Source organism: Drosophila ficusphila, unplaced genomic scaffold (genome assembly GCF_018152265.1).
Source record: "Drosophila ficusphila isolate 14025-0441.05 unplaced genomic scaffold, ASM1815226v1 contig_2, whole genome shotgun sequence".
NCBI classification, from domain to species: Eukaryota; Metazoa; Arthropoda; class Insecta; order Diptera; family Drosophilidae; genus Drosophila; species Drosophila ficusphila.
In genome coordinates, this window is record NW_025064094.1 from 949,829 (window position 1) to 972,582 (window position 22,754).

At 39.0% G+C, this 22,754-nt stretch overlaps 1 protein-coding gene across 1 annotated transcript in view; it reads left to right on the forward strand.

Annotated features, from left to right (window-relative positions):
* Positions 1–22,754, forward strand: part of LOC108096982 (unconventional myosin-VIIa) — a 634,406-nt gene that overhangs the window by 350,787 nt on the left and 260,865 nt on the right. Inside the window, 2 exon segments of the mRNA XM_043207602.1 lie at positions 10,782–11,028; positions 14,209–14,826. Of these exon segments, the coding sequence (XP_043063537.1) occupies positions 10,782–11,028; positions 14,209–14,826 (865 nt within the window).

Sequence of the window (22,754 nt, forward strand, 5' to 3'; positions counted from 1 at the left end):
ACTGCAAATTGCAGAGCTTGTCATAACTATAAAGAGTTGAAAAGTCAACATATAAATGCAGCTCGGAATCCTGTAACACCAAAAAACTCATACAAACCATCAACCAGGACCCCTGGAGTTTCTTTTACACAGGCGTTCAGTTACAACATCAGGACTTACGCCTCAGCCTCTAAGCTGAAAGTTCAGCAAACCACTTCTGCTACATTGCGGCAACAAAGATTGAACTAGAGTCTAGAAACTACTGGGCAACATACGACTGCAAATACACAATTGCTTAATGCTCTAGAATAAATGCTGATAACTTTAACTAACACAATGGTAGCAATACAGCGCTCTCAAAATATTCTTTTGAAGCTATTAATCAAACAAAAATCTGTTTAGATGTTTAGATTCTGGAATGCGAACGGTATTTCCCAGCACAAATACGAGCTCTCGCATTTCCATGTTTTTATCAGAGACTCATATAACAAAAACAATTTTCACCTTAATGGCTATACATTTTATGAAACAAACCATCCTGATGGCAAGACTCATGGCGGTACCGATCAAGAAACGCATACTATGAGTTGCCATAATTTGCAACAGCCTATATACAAGCCACATCAATGCACATCGATAGCGCTTTCTTAAACCTAGTCGCTGTATACTGCTCAGCGCGCTTTTCCATTTCCGAAGACGAATTTGTACAGTTCTTTGTTCTTGTAGATGACCGACTTTTAGCGGTTAGTGACTACAATGCAAAACACACCCATAGGGCTCTCGACTAACCAAATCCAAAGGAAGACAACCGTACAACTCTACAATAACACCAATCTTGACCTTGTCTCTTCAGGTCAGCCTACAAATCTTCTTATATATAAAAATCAATCGCAAAATGTGTTGGTAAGCGCATCACATGAAAACGGCTTGACCGATTTGGCTGAAAATTGGTAGGGAGATAGCTTAGAACAAGAAGAAGGTTGTAGCATAAGAAAATTATTGGAAAACCTTCTGGAAAAGTCGCTAGCGGCTTAACAGATGTACACAATGTTGTATGTAATTACGCAATCGTTCTTATGGGGTAGGCAGTAGGCATTTGGTTTTAAGTAAAAAGGTTTGCTTTATCAAAGTTTTTATAAAAAAAAGTGTTTTGTTTGTGAGTAGTGAAAAAATAATGCCTGCTATAAGACGAAGCAATTTAGGTAGAAGAACCAGAAATGCTACAAACCAGTCTAATTACCGATCTAATCGTACTGCACAAGAACGTGAATACGTAAATGAACGTGAAAGAATTCGGATATCACAAACGCGTGAAGCGCGAGCGCGACATTCAACTACAAACTTTATTTCATCAACGAAATCAATTGATTATATTGTTTAAAACTGCCTTGGATCTGATGCCATCCGATAATCACAAAATTGTAATCAGAGCTGATAAAACACCTGCAGGTCAACATACAAGACGTTTTAATGCACCAACTATTGACGAAGTTGCTATCATTGTAGTTGGAGAAAACTTGGAATCCCGTGATATTGTTTTACATCGTCGGAATGATCAATTACAACGTATAAAGGAAACACACCGCTCATATGATGCACTGCAATATCCCATTATATTTGCGCATAACTCAACAACGTCTAAACCGATTTTGATGAAATTTTTTGTGTGTATTCCAGGGGGTTTGAGGATGATTTAGATTCACAATATGTTAAAATAATATTAATTCGATCAAAAGATGAACTTATTCAGAAGGTGTTTCCAGATGTTTCTCAAAATTACAGAAACCATGATTGGTTGAGCGAACGAGCTATACTGGCTGCAAAAAACATAGATGTGAATGAATTAAATTTCAAAATTCAAGAACAAATTATAGGCGAATTGAAGATATATAAATCAGTTGATTCGGCTACTAATCAAGGTGATTTAGTCAACTATCCACCGGAATTTTTAAACTCGCTGGATTTGCCAGGTTTGCCACCTCACAATCTTCAATTAAAGGTTGGATCGGTGGTTATGTTGCGAAATATCAACCAGCCGCGTCTTTGCAACGGTACACGGTTAGCGATAAAAAATTACTTAACAATGTGATAGAAGCAACTATACTCAAAGGAAAATATAAAGGAGAAGATGTTCTCATACCGCGCATCCCAATGATTCCGACTAATGTGCCATTTGAGTTTAAACGACTACAGTTTCCAGTGCGGCTTGCTTTTGCTATGACTATAAACAGGTCCCAGGGGCAATCATTAAGTGTTTGTGGTATTAATCTAGAGAACCCATGATTCTCACATGGTCAATTGTATGTTGCCTGTTCCCGTGTTGGAAAACCATCAGATTTGTTTATCTATGCGCCAGGTAATCAAACAAAAAACATCGTATACCACAAAGCACTACAATGATAATAATAAAAATTATGATTCACATGATTAACAATAAAGCGATTACATACTTTTAAATCCTTATATATGTTTTATTAAATTATTTTTTATTCACAACGCCCTATTACAGGGTGATGGTTCTGTTTAGGAGATTTTTTTTAAATACGTAGGCACAAAAACTGCCACATTACAAATCTTTTTGACAGGACGAAGTCTGTCGGGTCAACTAGTTTATCAATAAATCCTTATAAAAAGCTTGGCTTGGTTGATTCTGCCATGACAAGAAGAGTGCCCACAGGTCATGTTCACATGGAACACTTATCAGATCTTTCATCGGATCATTAGCCCATTTTGCTTCATCTTTATGACCATCCACAGCTTTCAAAATGGACTCACTTTCTAGCGTCCAGCAAAATAGATTGGCTTAAATACAAAAGTTATGTAAGCACCAATTTTGTACCCAGTTATGCCACTAGCTGCACAAGACTCCACCCTATTACATCAGCAAATAACCCTTTTAACAGCAGTCGGATTTCTGGGCATATTAACGAACTGCTATGCAATAAGAGAAGGCTTCGCCTACCTCGATGGAGCAGCTTAAACCAACTTCTTACAACGCAAAACCCTAGAAGATGAAAAAAATCGAACTCAATTATTATCCATTGTGAAAAGCTGATTCCGGTATATGTCCACTAATTGAAAGTGTGTCGCCATTACACACACAAACAGGAGAGTAGGTTTGCAGCAACGAAGAGAGAGCTACTGTTGGCTGAATTGGCGATCATCTTGAAAACATACTCAAACATCAATCACAATAATAATAATAATAATTGGCCATCACAAACCTTGACGGGTCACAGCCTGTTGCAAAATTCGCTTCCACGCATCCCTGCCTTGGGCGCGCCTTTGCCAGTTGGCAGCACCGGATGAAGACAGGGCTTCCATCACCTGGTCTTGCCAACGCATCCGGGGTCGCTCTCTCCTCCGTTTTCCGACAATTACCGAATCAAACACCTTACGGGCCGGAGCGTCTACTTCCATACGGGCGATGTGACCCAGCCAGCGGAGTCTGTGTATTTTAACTCGACTGACTACATCAGCATCCCTGTACAGCTCATACAGCTCGTGGTTCCATTTAATGCGATAAGCATCGCCAACGCAGATCGGACCATAGATTTTGCGGAGAATCTTTCTCTCGAACACTCCAAGTGCAGCTGCATCGGATTGCACCACTGTCAAGCACTCCGCACCATATAATAGTATTGGAAGAATGAGCGTCTAGTAGAGTGTTATTTTTGCCTGTCGAGAGAGCTCTACTGTTGAAATGCCTACTGAGCCCAAAGTTACACCTGTTGGCAAGTGTGACTCTCCGCTTAATATCTAGGCTGACATCATTTGTGCTAGTTATAGCAGTGCCAAGGTAGATGAATTTCTTGACGGACTCAAAGCTAAAGTTGCCTGCAGTCAGCTGAGAATCAAGACGCCGCGATTCTCAGCTTGAGTACACCATAAACTTTGTCTTGTCCATGTTCTCTGCTAGTCCTACTTTAGCCGACTCTTTTTCAATAGCCCAATGATATCAATATCATCAGCGTAACCAATGAGTTGGGCACACCTGTTTGTCAGAATCGTCAGAATCCGATGCACACCAGCCTTCCTTACATTACTCTCCATTAGAATTTTGAAGAGCATGTAATATAGCGAGTCACCTTATCTGTGACCACACTTGGTACGAAAGGTTTCGGATTGATCGTTTCCTACCTTGACAGAGCTGATGGTATTTCTCAATGTCATCCGTATACCGCAAGCCGTATCAGCTGTGCTGGTATACCAAGCTCAGACATGGCGGCATATAGGCGATCTCGCCGGGGACTATCGAATGCAGCCATGTAATCGACGAGTAGATGATGGGTGTCGATCTGAAAATCTGATCAATAGAGGATTTTCCAGGCCTGAACCCGCACTGATAAGGTCAAATCAGCGCTTCAGCAGGGGGTTTCAGGTTTTCACACGGTATGCTCGAAAGGACCTTGTATGCGACTGGAAGAAGACTAATGCCACGGTAATTGGTGCGCAATGTGGCATCACCCTTCTTTAGGAAAGGACAGATCATGCTGAAGTTCCAATCTTCGGTGCATGCTCCCCACCAACATATCACCAGCTACCTTGAACAATTCAGCCGGCAGTCCATCAGCATCTGCGGATTGATTGTTTTTGAGTCGTTGGATTGCATCCTTGACTTCGGCATGGCTTGGGGTCGATACATCTATATCAGTACCGTAGATTGGGGTTCGTGGATCTTTTCTTGCGTCTGAAAAGGCGTTTCTCATCCCTTCTCCTTAACCTGTAGACCAAAAACAGCCCGTGTAGCCCCAGCTTGCAATGTTCGGTAGGCGGCGACTTTTGCAGCTGTTGCATCACGACACTCCATAGCATACGTCATACCATGGGTTCCTTGTTGGGGACGCTGGAATCCAAAGACTTCTTCTGCGCAAGTTCGCAGGGAGTGGGATATGAGCGCCCCCTAATCGCTGATGTCTTCAGGTGTTGGAGTTGTTCGGCTCAATAGGCCAAAGACTTGAGTGGAGAATGCATCCAGTGTATGTTGTGATTGCAGCTTTCCAATGTCCAGTCTTCTCAACAGTCCTCGACGTGCTACCTTCGCAACGCATAACCGTGTGCGAATCTTAGCTGCAACAAAATAATGGTCGGAGTCGATGTTGTGACCCCGACAGGATCGCACGTCGAGTATGCTAGATGCATGTCTTACATTGATCACAACACGATCGATCTGATTTTTGGTCAGTCGATCGGGAGAGAGCCACTACGCCTTATGTATGTCCAAATGACGGAACCCAGTACTACGAACTGCCATATTAGGCGCTGCAGAAAAGCCTATTAATTTGAGACCATTGCTTGAGGTGGTCTCATGTAGACTAAATCGCCCGACGAAGGCACGAAAGATGTCTTCTCGCCCTACTTTGGCATTAAAGTCCCCAAGGAGGATTTTAATGTCATGAGAAGGGCAGCGGCAGCATAGAAAGTAGCCTTGGTAACATCGTCCGTTTCTTCGGTTAGAGCGTGCCGCATATCAGGCTGATGTTGAAGAATTTGGCAGTAATTCGGAACGTTGCAAGTCTCTCGTTTATTGGCAGAAAATAAGAGACTCGGCACCGCTGTCTGGCGCCAACAACGAAGCCACAGCCAAATTCATGCCTTTCTGGATGGCAGCTATAGTAAATGTCGCAGTCCTTCTTCTTTATACAACCTTGTCCTATCGATCGAATTTCCTGGATAGCAGTGATATCAGCCCTACATTTTTTGCGGGTATCTGCTAGTTGTTGAGCAGCACCTGGCGAAATGGACGAAAATGGTACCCAGACATCAAGGTGGTAAGATAATTAAGTATGAAGAAATTAAATTGAAATGGAACTTGTATTGAAGCAAATAGAAAACAAGAAAGAAAGCTAGCTTCGGCAAGCCGAAGCTTATATACCCTTGCAGTCATCAAATATTTCGAACAGAATACACAAAGGCTAAACAACATCGAAGCTACGACGACTTTTCCATTAATTTTCCATATATTTGACTATTGTTCATATGGCAGCTATATGATATAGTGGTCTGATTTTAATAAAATTTAATTTGTTATTCAAGTCGTTAGTCGAAACTATATATTCCAAAAATCATGATTTTCTGATGAGAAATAACGATGTTATCATTTTATTTCCGTTAATCTTATATATAAAAATGGAACGCAAAATGTGTTGGTAAGCGCATAACTCAACAACGCCTGGACCAAATTGGCTAAATCTTTTTTTAAATGTTCGTTGAAGTTCAAGGATGGTTTGTAAAAAAAAAGAATTAGAATTATTGCTGGAAAAACCATAAAAATAGACCATTTCTTTTTCCCATACAAATGATTTGTAACTAAAACGTAGTCATGCTTTTTTTTTTGTCAACGAATACACAAAACAAATTCGTATATCGTCTTTTGTGCCGAGTGTTTAATTAGTGATTAGTGAAAAATAATGCCTCCTATAAGACGAAGAAATTTAGGTAGAAGAACCAGAAATGCTACAAACCAAGCTAATTACCGAACTAATCGTAGTGCACAAGAACGTGACGATGGAATTGAACGAGAAAGAATTCGGATATCACAAACAAATCTTCCACTGTTAAATAAACAACGGAAGTATGTATTTGAAACTCTTATGAAAGTAACAAATGATAAAACTGAAGGGATTTACTTCTTAGATGCACCTGGTGGTACAGGAAAAACTTTTTTGATTTCATTAAAATTAGCAACAATTCGCTCACAAAATAAAATTGCAATTGCACTCGCTTTGTCGGGAATCGCAGCAACTTTGCTTGAAGGTGGTCGAACAGCCCATTCAGCACTAAAATTGCCATTAAATATGCAAAGCAATGAAACTCCAACCTGCAACGTTTCGAATAACTCTGCAATGGCAAAGGTTTTGCAGCAATGTAAATTGATTGTTTGGGATGAATGCACGATGGCACATAAAAAATCTTTGGAGGCTTTAGACAGAACCTTAAAAGATCTACGGAGCAATAATAACCGATTTGGTGGTGCAATGATTTTATTAGCAGGAGATTTTCGTCAAACATTGCCAGGGATTCCACGATTAACGCCAGCTGTTGAACTCAATGCAAGTCTAAAGTCCTCCAATTTGTGGAAACATGTCAAAGTACTTCATTTAAGCAAGAATATGGGTGTCGAGTTGCAAAATGACCAATCTGGAAACATATTTTCTAATCAACTCATTGACATTGGTAACGGCAAATTTCCTATAGACATGTTGACTGGCTGCATTAACTTTCCTCATAGTTTTTGTCAGTTAATTCGATCAAAAGATGAACTTATTCAGAAGGTGTTTCCAGATGTTTCTCAAAATTACAGAAACCATGATTGGTTGAGCGAACGAGCTATACTGGCTGCAAAAAACATAGATGTGAATGAATTAAATTTCAAAATTCAAGAACAAATTACAGGCGAATTGAGGATATATAAATCAGTTGATTCGGCTACTAATCAAGATGATGTAGTCAACTATCCACCGGAATTTTTAAACTCGCTGGATTTGCCAGGTTTGCCGCCTCACAATCTTCAATTAAAGGTTGGATCGGTGGTTATAATGTTGCGAAATATCAACCAACCGCGTCTTTGCAACGGTACACGGTTAGCGATAAAAAAATTACTTAACAATGTGATAGAAGCAACTATACTCAAAGGAAAATATAAAGGAGAAGATGTTCTTATACCGCGCATCCCAATGATTCCGACTAATGTGCCATTTGAGTTTAAACGACTACAGTTTCCAGTGCGGCTTGCTTTTGCTATGACTATAAACAAGTCCCAGGGGCAATCATTAAGTGTTTGTGGTATTAATCTAGAGAACCCATGTTTCTCACATGGTCAATTGTATGTTGCCTGTTCCCGTGTTGGAAAACCATCAGATTTGTTTATCTATGCGCCAGGTAATCAAACAAAAAACATCGTATACCACAAAGCACTACAATGATAATAATAATAATTATGATTCACATGATTAACAATAAAGCGATTACTTACTTTTAAATCCTTATATATGTTTTATTTAATTATTTTTTATTCACAACGCCCTATTACAGGGTGACAGTTCTGTTTAGGAGATTTTTTTTAAATACGTAGGCACAAAAACTGCCACATTACAAATCTTTTTGACAGGACGAAGTCTGTCGGGTCAACTAGTTAATAAATAAATATATTGTAACGAAATTTGGTTTCAAATTACTTGACCAGGTGATCAGTTCCAAAGCTGACGTCTGGCAACCCTGGGATACCATCGACCGGTCACTCGAGGACCTGTAAAAAAGCCTGTCAAAAAGTTTAGGCGAATTTCGATCACACTGATCGATGTTCTCTCTCCCTCCTCTTCCTCCGGTTGTCTGCCAGGCTGCAAGCTGGTGTAATTAAGCGGGTAATAAAAACCTAAAGTAACCCTTAAAAACTCTTGCTCTGTTATTGGAATGGTGTTGGCATAACGTGGGCTGACCCCCACCTAATAAAAAGTATCCGCTCGGCTGACAGTGGCGAACTTGGAAACCTCGACGGGCAACTAAGTTTCGTTACATTGGTGCCAGGTGTGGGGTCACGTGGGTTTGCGAAAACCCAGACCCAAAGAAAATGCCTAAAAAGTCCGTTCGCCAACGTTAGCCCTCACCCGATGGGAATATGGGGGAGGCTGCACAACAGCACAAGATTCAGTCTTTCATGCAAAAGCTGGAAGAAAAAGTAAGCGTAATTGACAGGTCTCTAGAACGAAAGTTCGAGCAAAAGTTTGAGCAAATGTGGGCGACCTTCGAAAGGACAATGCTTGATGGCTTGCAAGGTGTAGCAAAAGGACCGGCCAGCACCGCAGATGCTTTTGCACCGGCCATGCCAGCGGGGAGCACCTCCAACGGACGTCGCAGCACGTCGCAATTGCCAAATAGAGCAAATCATTTGTATGGGAAAAAGAAATGGTTTATTTTTAGGGTTTTTCCAGCAATTATTCTAATTTTTTTTACAAACCATCCTTGAACTTCAACGAACATTTAAAAAAAGTTTTAGCGAATTTGGTCCAGGCGTTATTGAGTTATGCGCTTACCAACACATTTTGCGTTCCATTTTTATATATAAGATCGCAGTTCTATTATCAGGTAGTTGTAGATGAAATAAAATTCATCCTTAATCTGGCTTTCTTTTAAAAAATTGTCTTTAAACGAAAACACGTCATTTTTTACAAACCCTACTAAGACAATGAAGATCCCCTCAAGTTTAGGAACGTTTATAACTTCTGTCGCGGAGGAAATTTGTAAATTCAAAACAAAGTTTTTGGAGAGAGCAATATTACCTACTAGAAATAGCAGATCTGTGTCAAAAAAAAAACCATTTCATGGCGATGAAATTTTATAAAAGTTATTATGATTCTGAAGTTGGTGATGCTGTCCACCTTCTCTACCCTAAAGAAAACGGGCATTTTGTGGAATCGGAAAACTTCGGAATCTTTGAATTGGCTTTGATTTAACCAAAAATGTATTACTGCTGCTACTGCTAAAACAGACAGTTTTTTAAGACGAATCAGATTACTCATTCTTCCTTATTAAAATTCTGGGGATCTATAAATATGTCAAGTGTCTATTACATCTTCGGTAACTAGGGTACCTTAAATTATCCATGGTATTATACTTATTTTTCCTTTGCACAATTTGTTATATTTTTCTGAAGGTTTTTTTTCAATTTAAGAATTATCTTCTCAGCGAAATCAACTGCCATGCAAAATTTTGTGATGTTAGAACACTTAACTTCTAACCAATGTTCCGATGGAATAAGTAATTTCCAGATTTCATACCTGGTTTTTAAAGTAGTGAAATACATGCGGTATTTGTAGACGTCACGCACCGGAAAGTTTAGTAAATAAATTGATTTACTCCAAATTGACTTTGCTTTGGGATTGCAGTTAACATTTTCGGATTTTAAGTATAGTAGAATCCGCTTATAGCGACTTTCAAGGGACCGACGAGTTTTCGTCGTTATACCCGGAAGACGCACTAAGCAAAAAAATATAAGTGTATGTATAAGTCTGTCTGGGGACCAATCAAGCCATCGAGTTTTCGTCGCAATACCCGGACGGACACTATAAGCGGAGTCGTTATAACAGGATTCTACTGTAAATTGCTCGATGGCATCTTTTAGATTCGAAAATCAATACAACGGTTGTAAGCTTATAAATCCATTTAAAATTGGCATTGGAACATACAGTAGATGCCACGAAATTAGCACACTATGCAATGCCCATTTTTGAACTCTAAGTTCTCCTTTTCCTGAAGATTTTTCCCGTAAGCCATTTTACGGGAACATTTTAAGTCTTCAGAAATCTCTGAAATGAAAAAGGGATTTTTTTTAGGATATCAGCTCTTGTTTAGACCCGCGTTAGTATTGGCGGCTCCAGAATCCGTCTCCCTTTTCTAGGCGACTGGTTGTTTGATGAGGGTAAATTTTGGTCCAATTCTTCTTACTCCTAAGTGCTTAAAGTACTAAATATTTCCTCTGATCAAATCTGACTGACTCTGTCTGGTAAGTATCTATGCGCCGACTATATATAACTGATAAGTTTAAACACTTAATTAAATTTTATTTTGAAATTACCCTTCGCACACAAAATAATTTTACATATGCCAAAAAATAATTGTTTATTGCTACCGTCGCTCAGTCGCTGCCCCGCACGGTTACCGTTGCTGCATCTGTTGATATTCTTCTGTCCATATCACTGATATCTTTGTTGTACAGACAACTTCAGTGCTATATTTTTTAACCATTTTGGGAGTTAAATTGTAAACTGAGTAAGAAATTTAAAAAATATGTGTTCTTTTTTCAGATTACTGCAAGAGGAAATAAACGTGCTGACTCATATATCCGAAAATATTGAAAATTCCCAAAAGCCGTTATTGAACGACCATCAATGTAACAAAAATTCAAGTGAAACCTCAATAATACAAGACAGCGTTCAACTGGACACAATATTCGCATTTTTGTCAGATTCAACCGAGGAAACTCTGGATAACCCACTAATTGAAGAAATAAATAACAAAATGAATAATTTGGTTAAAGACCTGGATGACGAAGTAAGTAAGATTACTTACATTGACATTGCTTTGTCCGACTTTTTTACTTTTTACGAATTACTTTATCAGACTTTATCAAAGATATTAACACTGTGTTATTTCTAAGTAAGACAAAAGAAATGATTTTAAGATAGGCAACGAGTCGGTAGTAGAATTAATTTGACGTAGCTTATTATAGTCATTATATAAGATTAAAGAATTCATGTATGTCGTGGTTAGATCTACAATGATTCCAACTCAGACGAATATAGTGTCAAGTATTATTCGACGGTTCGATAAAGATGGTAAATTAAGAAATCGAAGTCTACTAGAATAAGTTAGTAACAAAAGGTATAAAAGGATATAGTTAACCTACAAGTGGTGAGTAATAACGTTATCACAAAGCTTTGGGAAAACGGACAACTTGTGGATACCTCCATACTTGTGTATACTTCTATAAACATGGGCGGATTAAGGCAATTTAACCCTGTCTATAATTGCTGATATCTGATTTATTCCTTTTTTATACCCTTGCAAAGCAGAGGGTATTATAATTTCAGTCAGAAGTTTGCAACGCAGTGAAGGAGACACCTCAGACCCCATAAAGTATACATGTTCCTGATCAGCAGCACGATCTGAATCGAAATACGTCCGTACGTCTGTCGGTCTGTCCATTTCTATGCAAACTAGTCTCTCAATTTTAAAGCTAACTTGCTGAAACTTTCCCAAAAGTTGTGTAGTTATTGCACGCAGTATGTATATAAGTCGGCACAGGCCGGATCGGCCGACTATATAGGATAGCTCCCATACGAGAGAATGAAATAAAAAATTATAACGCCGATGTTTTTGATCAAATCGACTTGATTTCTTCCAGATGGAGTTTTTTGACTACTATCGAATTTTGAATTGATTTTTATTAAAATTGGATAACTATATCATATAGTTATATTTTTATATACGAGATGTGTTCAAAAAATATCGCGAATTTTGTGTTTTTTCAAAAATTATTTTATTTTTGTCATGAATATCTATGTTGTCCCCTTAAAAATAATCCCCATGAGATATGCCAACTGTTTTTCCAATCTTCGAACCACTTCAAAAAATCATATTTTTTTTTATCTTGTTCAGCTTCTCCTTCGATGCCGTCTTTATCTCGTCAAGCATAGCGTAACGTCGTCCTTTAATGGGCCTCTTCAGTTTAGGAAACAAGAAAAAGTCACAGGGGGGCAGATCCGGGGAATGGTGGCTGCGGCATCATTAGTGTGTTGTTTTTAGCCAAAAAGTCGCGCAACGATGTGTGAGCAGGGGCGTTATCGTGTTGCAAAAGCCAATTTTCGCTCTTCCACAAACCCGGGCGTTTCTGGCGGATTGCTTCGCGCAAATTGCGCATAACTTGCAGGTAATATTCCTTATTGACCGTTCTTCCCTGGGGCAAGAACTCATGATGCACCACGCCCCTACAATCGAAGAAAACTGTCAGCAAAACTTTCACATTCAACCGAACTTGGCGCGCTTTTTTCGGTCTTGGTTCGTGCGGCAGCTTCCATTGAGATTATTGAGCTTTGGTTTCTACGTCGTAACCATAACTCCACGATTCGTCACCAGTCATGAGCCTCTGGAGCAAATTTGGGTCGACGCGGACAGAGTTTAACATCTCATTAGCAATGTTCATGCGATGCTGTTTTTGATCGCAATTGAGCTATTTTGGTACGAATTTCGCTGCGACCCGTCTCATGCCCAAATCATTGATAAAAATCGAATGGCACGAGCCAATCGATATGTTTAGGTCCTCAGCAACTTCTCTAACGGTGATTCGACGATTGGCCAACACCATTTTCTCCACTTCATTAATTTTTTCGTCTGTTGTTGAAGTGCTGGGGCGTCCGGCACGCTCTTCGTCGTTCACATCTTCTCGGCCTTCTGGGCTTCGGAAAGCATCACCGTTCTCAAACAAGGGTAAACAGGTGCCGTGTTTTCCAGGCGTATGCTTTTCGCAACCGCGACCTCCTGTCCCTTGCTCCACCGGCGGTTACTCAATTTTCTCCGGCGCGCCGGACTATTATTCATATGGCAGCCATATGATATAGTTGTCCGACGAAATTTAATTTGTAATTCAAGAGTCATTAGAAAACCCTATACTCCAAAAATCATGCTTGTCTGATAAAAGACAACGAAGTTATAATTTTATTTCCGTTATTTCCATATACATTTTTCGATCTTTCCTATGGCAGCTATATGATAACGTTGTCGGATTTTAATAATATTTTTCTCGATTCAAGGGTTATTAAAAAACTACATGAATTAAAAATCATGCTCGTAGAATTAAAAACAACGACGTTATAATTTTTTCATTATTTATATATATATTTTTTGATCTTTTGTATGGCAGCTATATGGTGGAGCTATCCGATTTTGATAAAATTTAATATGGAAAATGAATAGAAAAATCGTCTAAGCTTCGATGTTGCTTAGCCTTTATGCATTTTGTTAGACATATTTGATGACTGCAAGGGTATATAACTTCGGCGAGCCAAAGCTAGCTTCCTTTCTTGTTTTTTTTTAACATTGTAAAAATGTTATATTTAACGTTCTGAAGTTATTAATGGGCAGTAGACAATATACATATTGTAGATGAAGGTGCGCGCCCCGCACGTGCGGTTTCATCAGGTAGGGTGGAAAATTTTGTACATTTTTTTGCATGAAAAGAAGGTCAAAGATTATACTGGTCAACAAAAAAAATAAAATCGTTTGTTTCCTTTAATTTTTTTTGTGTTTCTATCTTAAAATAACGTCTATTTTTTAAATATGGTAACAATTTTTCTCTCACAGCTTTTGTTTTTGAGTTACAGCTAACTACCCTCCATTACTATTGATTAGTCGTGGGGCGGGCCTTCCAGAAATCACAAGAAATCACTGAAGCTGTTAGCAATCTTCCACTATTAAGGGCCAGGACCATAGAAATACCCAATTACATATAAAAAAAAATAAAGGAAACAAGACTTGTGTTGACCAGTGTTATTAATTAAGGAATAAGACACCAGTTTACCAGTTAAAATAACTCAGGTCGCACAGATAAAGTTGCAGTATAAAGTTGAAGTTTGACATTTCGCTCTGCTAATAGTAATAATATTACTGATTTGTAAAAAAAAGGGCTGACAAATTAACATATTTTTAATTGGTTATTTTGTTTTTTTTTTTCAGATTAAATTATCCGTGCAAGACGACATGAGTTTTAAAAACAACGAAACAGTAAAAGCTTTAGCTACCAAAGGTGTTCCATCTCTTCCAGAGCCCACAGTTCCTCCACCACCACCACCTACATCTCTAATAATTAAACAGAAGTATTCAAAACCTGAGCATATATATGAAGCTATAAACGCAAATAAACTAACGACCAAGAAGGGAATTTCAAATGAAAATAATATTTTCTTGAAATATAAAATTATAAAGGAACACAACAAAAATTCACCAACTTTAGCCTCTTCGTCATTAAATAAGTACCAACTAGATGATGAACGAGAGCAGAGACGAAAACATAGGGTGGAAAAAAAAATTTTTGAACTTAACTGTAACGAAGATGGCCAAAAAGATATTCACAATGACGATTCATTTTACAATATCTATGAGTTTGCGGAAAACTATTTTAATAGCCACGAGATTAAGAGGGATAATAACCTATTTTCAGAAAAAGAGGAGAAAAAAAACGATTCTGTAAAAAAACACGAAATGACAATGTTTTCAAGAACTGGCCAAATTCCAACATCACATATTCATATGTACGATCCAGAGAATGTTTTATTGTCATGCAACATATTTAGCGTAAGTCTAACTTTTGAAACATCCCTTTATTGTTATTCTGTAATCTATATATATAAAAGCAAGTTGTGTTAGTTACACCACTTATAACTTAAGAACGGCTGAACTGATTTGGCTGAAAATTGGTAGGAAGGTAGCTTAGAGCCCGGAGTAGGACTTAGGGTACTTTTTATTCCGTTCGACATACCAAAAATCGCATATAAACTGAGTTACTACCTCATCACACTGACAAGCACACACTACCATAGCATTTTAACTCAATTTTTTTGAAGTGAATTGAAGTTATTTGTGATTTTGGTGAATTGAATTGAAGTGAAGTTTTTCGTGCTTTTTGTGAATTGAAGTGAAGGGAAGTTTAATAAATAATGCCGCGACCAAGACGATCGAATCTTTCCCGACAAAGCCGTAATGCAAGAAGACTACGAAATACTGCAAATGGAAGGTCTGAAGAAGAACAAAACAATGAACGTGAACAGAACCGCGTTAGTATGGGTCGACGTCGTGCTTCTTAATCAGCAGAGCAAAGAGAGGCAATCCGTAATACGGCTCGGTTGACAATGCAGAATCGTCGAGCTTACAACAGAGGTCAAGAAATAGATCATTTGCGACGCAGAAGAAATTTATCAAGTGCTGATTTGAATCGAGCAGCGTTTCAATACGATTGCATCACTGATTACAGCTTGCATCCTAGCGTTTGCATTGGGCAAATGGACGTTGTTTGCGAGTATTGCGGTGCACTGAAGTTTTCCGGAGAAACGCCTGGATTATGCTGCTTTAATGGTAAAGTTAAATTGCCATGACTCCGCCACCTGAGCCATTGTATTCGTTGCATTGTGGTGAAACACAAGAATCACGCCACTTTCTTGCAAATACCCGAAAATACAATGGTTGTTTCCAAATGACGTCATTTGGGGCAGATATTATCGAAGAACGAGGATTTAATCCGACATTTAAGGTTTTTTTTTGGTATTACATAGAATTTAGTTAAAGAATAACTTACTTTATCTTAGATACAAGGGCAGATTCACCATCGAATTGGATCATTACTTCCTTTCGAAGATACACAAAAAAATTTTTACAAATATATTTCATGGGCAACATGGGAGAATGCGATCAATGAAGGGATGAAACGAGCAATTCTTCAAGACTTGCAGTGTCTGCTTCATGAACATCATGCGATGGTCAGGTTGTTTAAGAGTGCTTTAGAGCGCATGCCAAATGATGACTATAAAGTTGTCATAAACGCAGATAAACGACCATCTGGAACACACAAAAGGACATTTAATGCTCCAACAATAGACGAAGTCGCACATCCTGATTGTGAACAATTTGATGAATGAGGAGATACATTATCGGGTTTTACTCTTGATCGAAGATAATATATGTGTTACCTCATGTGCGGTAATATATTAATCAGGTTAGAATGCCAGCGCCAAATCGTGAAATGAATGAGGCATTTAATCGAGAATTAGAACGGGAACGTGAATATGATCACCAGGAATTAAAATAAATAAATAAATCAAGCGAATGTACCCCTGTTGAATTCCCAACAGAAGAAAGTTTATAATACTTTAATGAAGGCAATCGATGAAGAAAATGGTGGTTTATATTTCCTAGATGCCCCTGGTGGTACTGACAAGACATTCCTCATGTCATTAGCTTTAGCAACTGTTCGGGCGAGATCCAACATAGCTGTTGCAGTTGCTTCTTTGGGAATAGCAGCCATATTGTTAGAAGGATGCCAAACGGCTCATTCAGCATTAAAATTACCGTTAAATCTTCAAATTATTGAGGAACCAACGTGTAATATTGCAAAACACTCGGAAATGGCCAAAGTTTTAATGGTATCGAAATAAAATTTTTCCTTTTCATATATAAAACAAAAAAAAATTTTCTTTATCTTTTAAACACCAAACGAAGTTTTACCTAAAACTATCGCCATCTGGTGGCGGAACGGAGTTCGCTGGGTTTACTAGTAATCAGATAAAAGGGGAATTTATTGCAATGTTTATGTCTATAAAACGATCAAAGCCCTCGCTTTAAGTGCCAAGCTACTTTTTTACATACCACCGGTATGGGATGGAATGGACTAGAAAAAAGTTTTAAAGCTTAGTACTGTTGTCGACAAAAGATTTCCCATTTTACAGTTGTCTTTCAAAGCCACCAAATTATATTATATATTAGGTGCGCAACTAAGTTCCCGCTGTTTTTTCGATAAAAATGTAACTTTATATTAAAAAAACTTTTACATCTGAATCATTGAAAGTATTGCCCATCGCTAGACACAACTTTTTTCCATTTTCTGCCAGAGCTCGTATACCTTGACGCCAGCAGTTTTCATTTTTTGAGTCTATCCACGAATCAAGCCATTTTTTGATGTCTTCATATGAGTTTAACTGTCGATCAGCCAGGCCATGTGCCATCGAATGGAACAAGTAAAAATCAGACGGCGCAATATCTGGGGAATACGGCGGGTGGGGTAGGACTTGCCATTTGAGCGTTCCCAAGTAGGTTTTAACAAGTTTGGCAACGTGATGCCGAGCGTTGTCATGCAGTAAAATCACTTTTTCGTGCCTCTGCTCGTATTGTGACCGGTTTTCGCGCAGTGTTCGGCTCAATCGCATCAATTGAGTTCGATACCGTTCCCCAGTGATGGCTTGACGGGTAACTCCTAGTTCTGAAGCAAGCTCTTCTTGAGCTTGGCACGAATCCTCTTCGAACAAGGCTTCCAACTTAGTGTCTTCGAAGGTTTTAGGTCTTCCTTCACTAGGACTGTCGTCAACATCAAAATCCCCGTCTTTGAAGCGACATAACCAATCACGACGTCTTGTTTCGCTCAGAGCAGCATTTCCGTACACTTTTTGGAGTTCTCGATGCGCTTGAGCTGCCGCTTTTTGTAAATGAAAGAAGAAAATCAACACTTCCCGCAAATGACGGTTTTTGGCATTTTTACTTAACCAGAAGTATATAATGCGAAAACGAAATCACTTATGTGTCACAGCCGTTTGATTACCATATGTCTAAGCTTGGTTTGTGAAGTTTTGGACATGTCAAAATCGACCAACTCTTATTGCTAGAGCCATCTCCTAACAAACAGCGAGAACTTAGTTGCGCACCTAATATAATATATCTTAACTTTAAGTTATTTTTAAAACTTCATAAATTGTGTCACTTTTTATACCCTTGCAGAGCAAAAGGGAATTATAATTTCAGTCAGAAGTTTGCAACGCAGTGAAGGAGACACCTCAAACCCCATAAAGTTTATACATATGTATATTCTTGATCACCATCACGAGTAGAATCATAAGGGTGCATGTCATAACGCCCAGTGTCATAGCGCTTCTAAAAGTGTCATATCGCCCGCACCGGTAATGTCACAGCGCCCGTGGGCCTTATGACATTTGCAACCTGTGTTATAACGCCCTCAGTTTCTTAAAACTAGCAAAATGAGTTTTTTGGCAGCCTAATTAATCAAAAAAATGATTTGATTAGGTGGGACACCACATTTGAAGAGCAGTCATGCTCAGATAATAGTGAAGATGAAGATGAGGACAATACTTTACACTTCAGTCCAATGGTTGAAGTTCTTAAATGTATAATTTGCTTTGACACTCCGCGTGATGTGGTACTATTACCTTGTAGCCACTTTAAAATATGTTTTGAGTGCTACAAAGTGATGAAAATGAAAGCGGCGAAGTCTCTATTGCTCTGCCCATATTGCAGGCAAATAGTAGACAGCCAAATCAAAGTTTATCAATAATGTTTAAATGAAATAAATGACATGTTAACACAATTTTGTGTTTAAATTTACTTTATTAAAAGCGCAAGTAAAAATTGTTTTACATAAAAATCGCGCGATTTTTATGTAAAACAATTTTTGCCTGCGGCGCTTCTTGCGCTATTGAGCACTCGATTCTCACGACAAATTATGCTGGGCGGCTATTTATACCAGCTATTTCATTACTATCAGGTTCGGGCTGCCCCCTCCTGAGTCGATTGACTCTGTACCCGGCTCTTTGATCTCTTCTGATCCGCTCTTACATGCACACATTTATACCAGGTATTTCATTATTATTAGGTTCGGGCGTTAATGCACTTCTCATAGTGTCATAAGGCCCACAAGAAAAATGACATAGCGCCCGTGGGCGCTATGACACTGGGCGTTATGCCATGAACCCGAATCATAATACGTCTGCACGTCTGTCCTTCTGTCCGTTTCCGCGCAAACTAGTCTCTCAGTTTTAAAGCTTTGTAGTCATTGCACGCAGTATATAAGTCGGAACGGGCCGGATCGGCCGACTATATCGAATAGCTCCCATACAAGAGAATGAAATAAAAAATTCTAACGCCGTTGTTTTTGATCAGATCGACTTGATTTCTTCAAGATGGCGTTTTTGAACTGTTATTAAATTTCGGATCAAATTTGATCAAAATCGGATCTACAATTTAAAGGTCAATTTGAGATTATTGAGATTCTAGATGGAGGTAGATATCTTTTAAACTCTTTAACTAGTAAGCGGACTTACAAATATCCACACGAATCTCTAAGAGCTTTGCCAAATAGTCAGCTAATAACGTGATAGAAGATGCTAATGAAGTCTAAGAAGAGAAAAAGAAAAGACCGCACCATAACCGAAGAGACGGGTTATGGCGGGGGTCAAGACTGCTCCATAACAGAAATGACTTGTTATGGCGGGAGTCAGGACTGCACCATAACAGAAGAGGCTTGTGATGGTGGGAGTCAGGACCGCACCATACAGAAGAGACATTTAATGGCGGTGGTCAAAAGAGAGATAAAAAATAAAAATGAGAAAAGTGTTAATGGAATTACACTAAATGAAAATGTAAATCGATGTAAAATGTTATATTATACGATTTATGGAAAGATTTTATATATTAGATTAATGTTACTGGAGAATAACTAAACGAAAGGGATTTATTTATGTTGAAACGAAGAAACTTAATGGCTTAATATTATTCTGATTAAATGTTCCCCTGTTATGAGAGGTTTTTGTTTTTTAAATGTTTGATTAAATGTTCCCCTGTTATGAGAGGTTTTTGTTTCTTAAATGTTTGATTAAATGTTCCCCTGTTATGAGAGGTTTTTGTTTTTTAAATGTTTATCTTAAATTAGAATTTAATTGTCTTTGCTTACCTTTGCTCGGTTGCTTTAAAGGTGGGATATTCGCCTTTTAGGCATCGAAATATCTCCATGAAGGTAGAATGGAATCTTTCTATCTGACCGTTTAATTCGCTCTTCTGAGTTGGGGTATGATAGAGCTCAATTTCCAATGTTCGCAAGTAGTTTAGGACAGTTGGGCATAGAAGGTCTCTTTCGTTATCAGTTACTATCATTCTAGGCGCCGTGAAGTAATGAAGTGCGTCCAATAGTTTTTCGCGAAGATGGATTGCTGATTTCGATTGTAAGAAGAAAAGTTTAGCAAATTTAGAAAATTTGTCGATGCAACTGAGGTATATTTTTTTTCCAGTGTAAAAACGTCGATATGAAGTATCTCATATGGGTTAGGTATAGGGGTTGGCTGCAGTGGTGGTTTATTTGGGTGCCTGTCATACTTGTGCAATTTGCAAGTGGCACAGGTCGATATTTGCGTACGAATAATATTAGCCATCCGTAGGAAATAGTACTTCTCTAGGATCTGAATACGACCCTCTTTTGAATTTCTATGCGCTCTGCGATGCTCTTTTTCGATAACCTCGCAAACTTGCTCTTCATCCGTGATATCCTGTCCTAAGCGCTGTGTTATGCGGATTTTGAACGATTTAAAATTCTGGAAGCAACAGGTTTGAAGGAGTTGTAGGTAATCGTCCGGAATTTTAATCCCATTGATTACCGAAGGTTTCAAGTACTTTTATAGTGAGTTTAGAAGGTTTGAAGAGGAACAGTCGTTAATTGGAATTAAGTGGCGCACGTATCCAGCATGTGGGCGTTCGCATGAATAATCGGTCAGGCCCGGATGAAAAATCCATTGATTTCGGTAGGCATTAATCGGTGCTTCAACGTGGTGAATTAAATGAGATGCGTCTTGAAGAGCGCTGTGAATTGTAGCTATAGAATCTGACTCAGAGGCGGTTTCAGTGCCAGAGCCCAGGTGATTAACATACGTTGTAACCCTTGAGAGGGCATCGGTCACAATATTTGACTTTCCCGGTTTGTATATTAATTCGCAATTGTATTCCTCAATACGGGACTTCCACCGTTATAACTTGGCGTTAAAATTCCTATTGCCTAGTGCAAATGTTAAAGGCTGGTGATCGGTGTAAATCTTAATGGATCCAGTACCATACAAATAAGACCGAAGATTATCTAAGGCCCACAATATGGCGAGCATTTCCTATTCATTGGTGGCATAGTTTTCTTCCGTCTGAGTCAAAGAATTTATGTCCGGTATCGGATAAGTATCTGCAATCGTGACGGCGTTCAAGCGTTTAAAGTCGATGACCATGCGATATTGTTTCTCTCCGTTCGGTTTGGGTTTCTTTGGTACTACCCAGACCAGGGAGTTATAGGGGCTTTTAGATGGTTTGATGATCTCATTCCGCAAGAGTTCCTCTATCTGTCTATCCACTTTCCCTCTCATGTTGGTAGGGTAGGGATAGCTCTTTGTGTATATAGGGTCTGAGGTGCTTGTGCGAATCTCAGCCCTAACGCTCGTGTCTACGGCCTCTCCATTTGAGAGTGGCTCGAAGATTTTGGAATATTCGCTTATAAGCGCGTTTAAAGCTTCCTTTGCAGACTCAGGGTGTTTTTTATCTAACAATAGGTGTACATTCAAGGATTTTTTAGCAAGAAGGGGTATCTTAATATCGGGTGATATTGTCAAAAGGTCGTTTTTCCTGTCGATCAGAGCTTTTAAAGTTCTCAGGGTGTCGTCTCCTATGATGCCGTCAAATGATGTTAGTCTGGGAAGGACAAAAAAGGTGAGAATGGTATCGTTCCCAATCGGCTTAAAAAATTGTCCAGTGATACAATGTGTTATTTTTATATTACCCCCGCGGACTGAACGACAAACGGTGTTGGTAATGCTATAGAGCCGGCGGAGTTCTTGGGGCTTTTAAAATTGTTGTTAGCGCCGGTGTCTGTAAGAAATTGCAGTTTGGCCCCTGATTTAGTCCCATACTCTATGTATGGTATACTAGAGAGGCGTCAGTCATAAAATTTTGTTCACCATTGCCAATACACTGTATCTCCTCCAAGGGAGAACACTGTTCTACTCCTTGCGATGAGTGTTCCAGCTCCTCCCCCCATTGTTAGAATGTCGTTGATACCATTCATTGGGAACGGGGTCTGATGATGGAGTGGATTGGATATGGTAAAGCCTTTGAGCTTTACGGAAGGGATTCAAATTGGAGTTAGTGCTCGGGCTTCGTTTGATGCCGCCGGCCTCTCCTTGACGCGAGTTAAAATTTGACATATAACTTTGGCCTGATTGGTTTGACTCGTGCTTGATTGCTCCTCTAGCCCCCTTATATCTTGGAGGGCTCTGTGCGCTTCCGCTTGGAGCGTTCGTTTGTACCCTATGGTTAAAATGGTTATCGTTAAACTGATGCGTTTGGGGATACCTTGGTGCGATAGAAGGTCTATAATTCTGGTGACTTTGGGTAAAGGTCTGTTTTAAGAAAGGCGCCCTTGGCGCAGGGTTCCTCAGTTCCATCTTTTGTAATTCTAGACAAATAGAGTATGCCTCGTGGACATCCGCAGGTTTACGGATTATCAGTAGCCTAGAAGCGTCACCGTTTACTCCCCTAATAAAGGCATTAAGAGCTTTGTCCCTTTGACCGGCAAGAAAAGCATTGATTATCTCCGTAGAATAATTCATGCTTTTAATTTTGTTCATTATAAAGGAGACATGATTACTGATCCTGAGGTAGAAGTCGTCCAGTTTTTGGTTTCCCTGGGTCATTTGATCTAG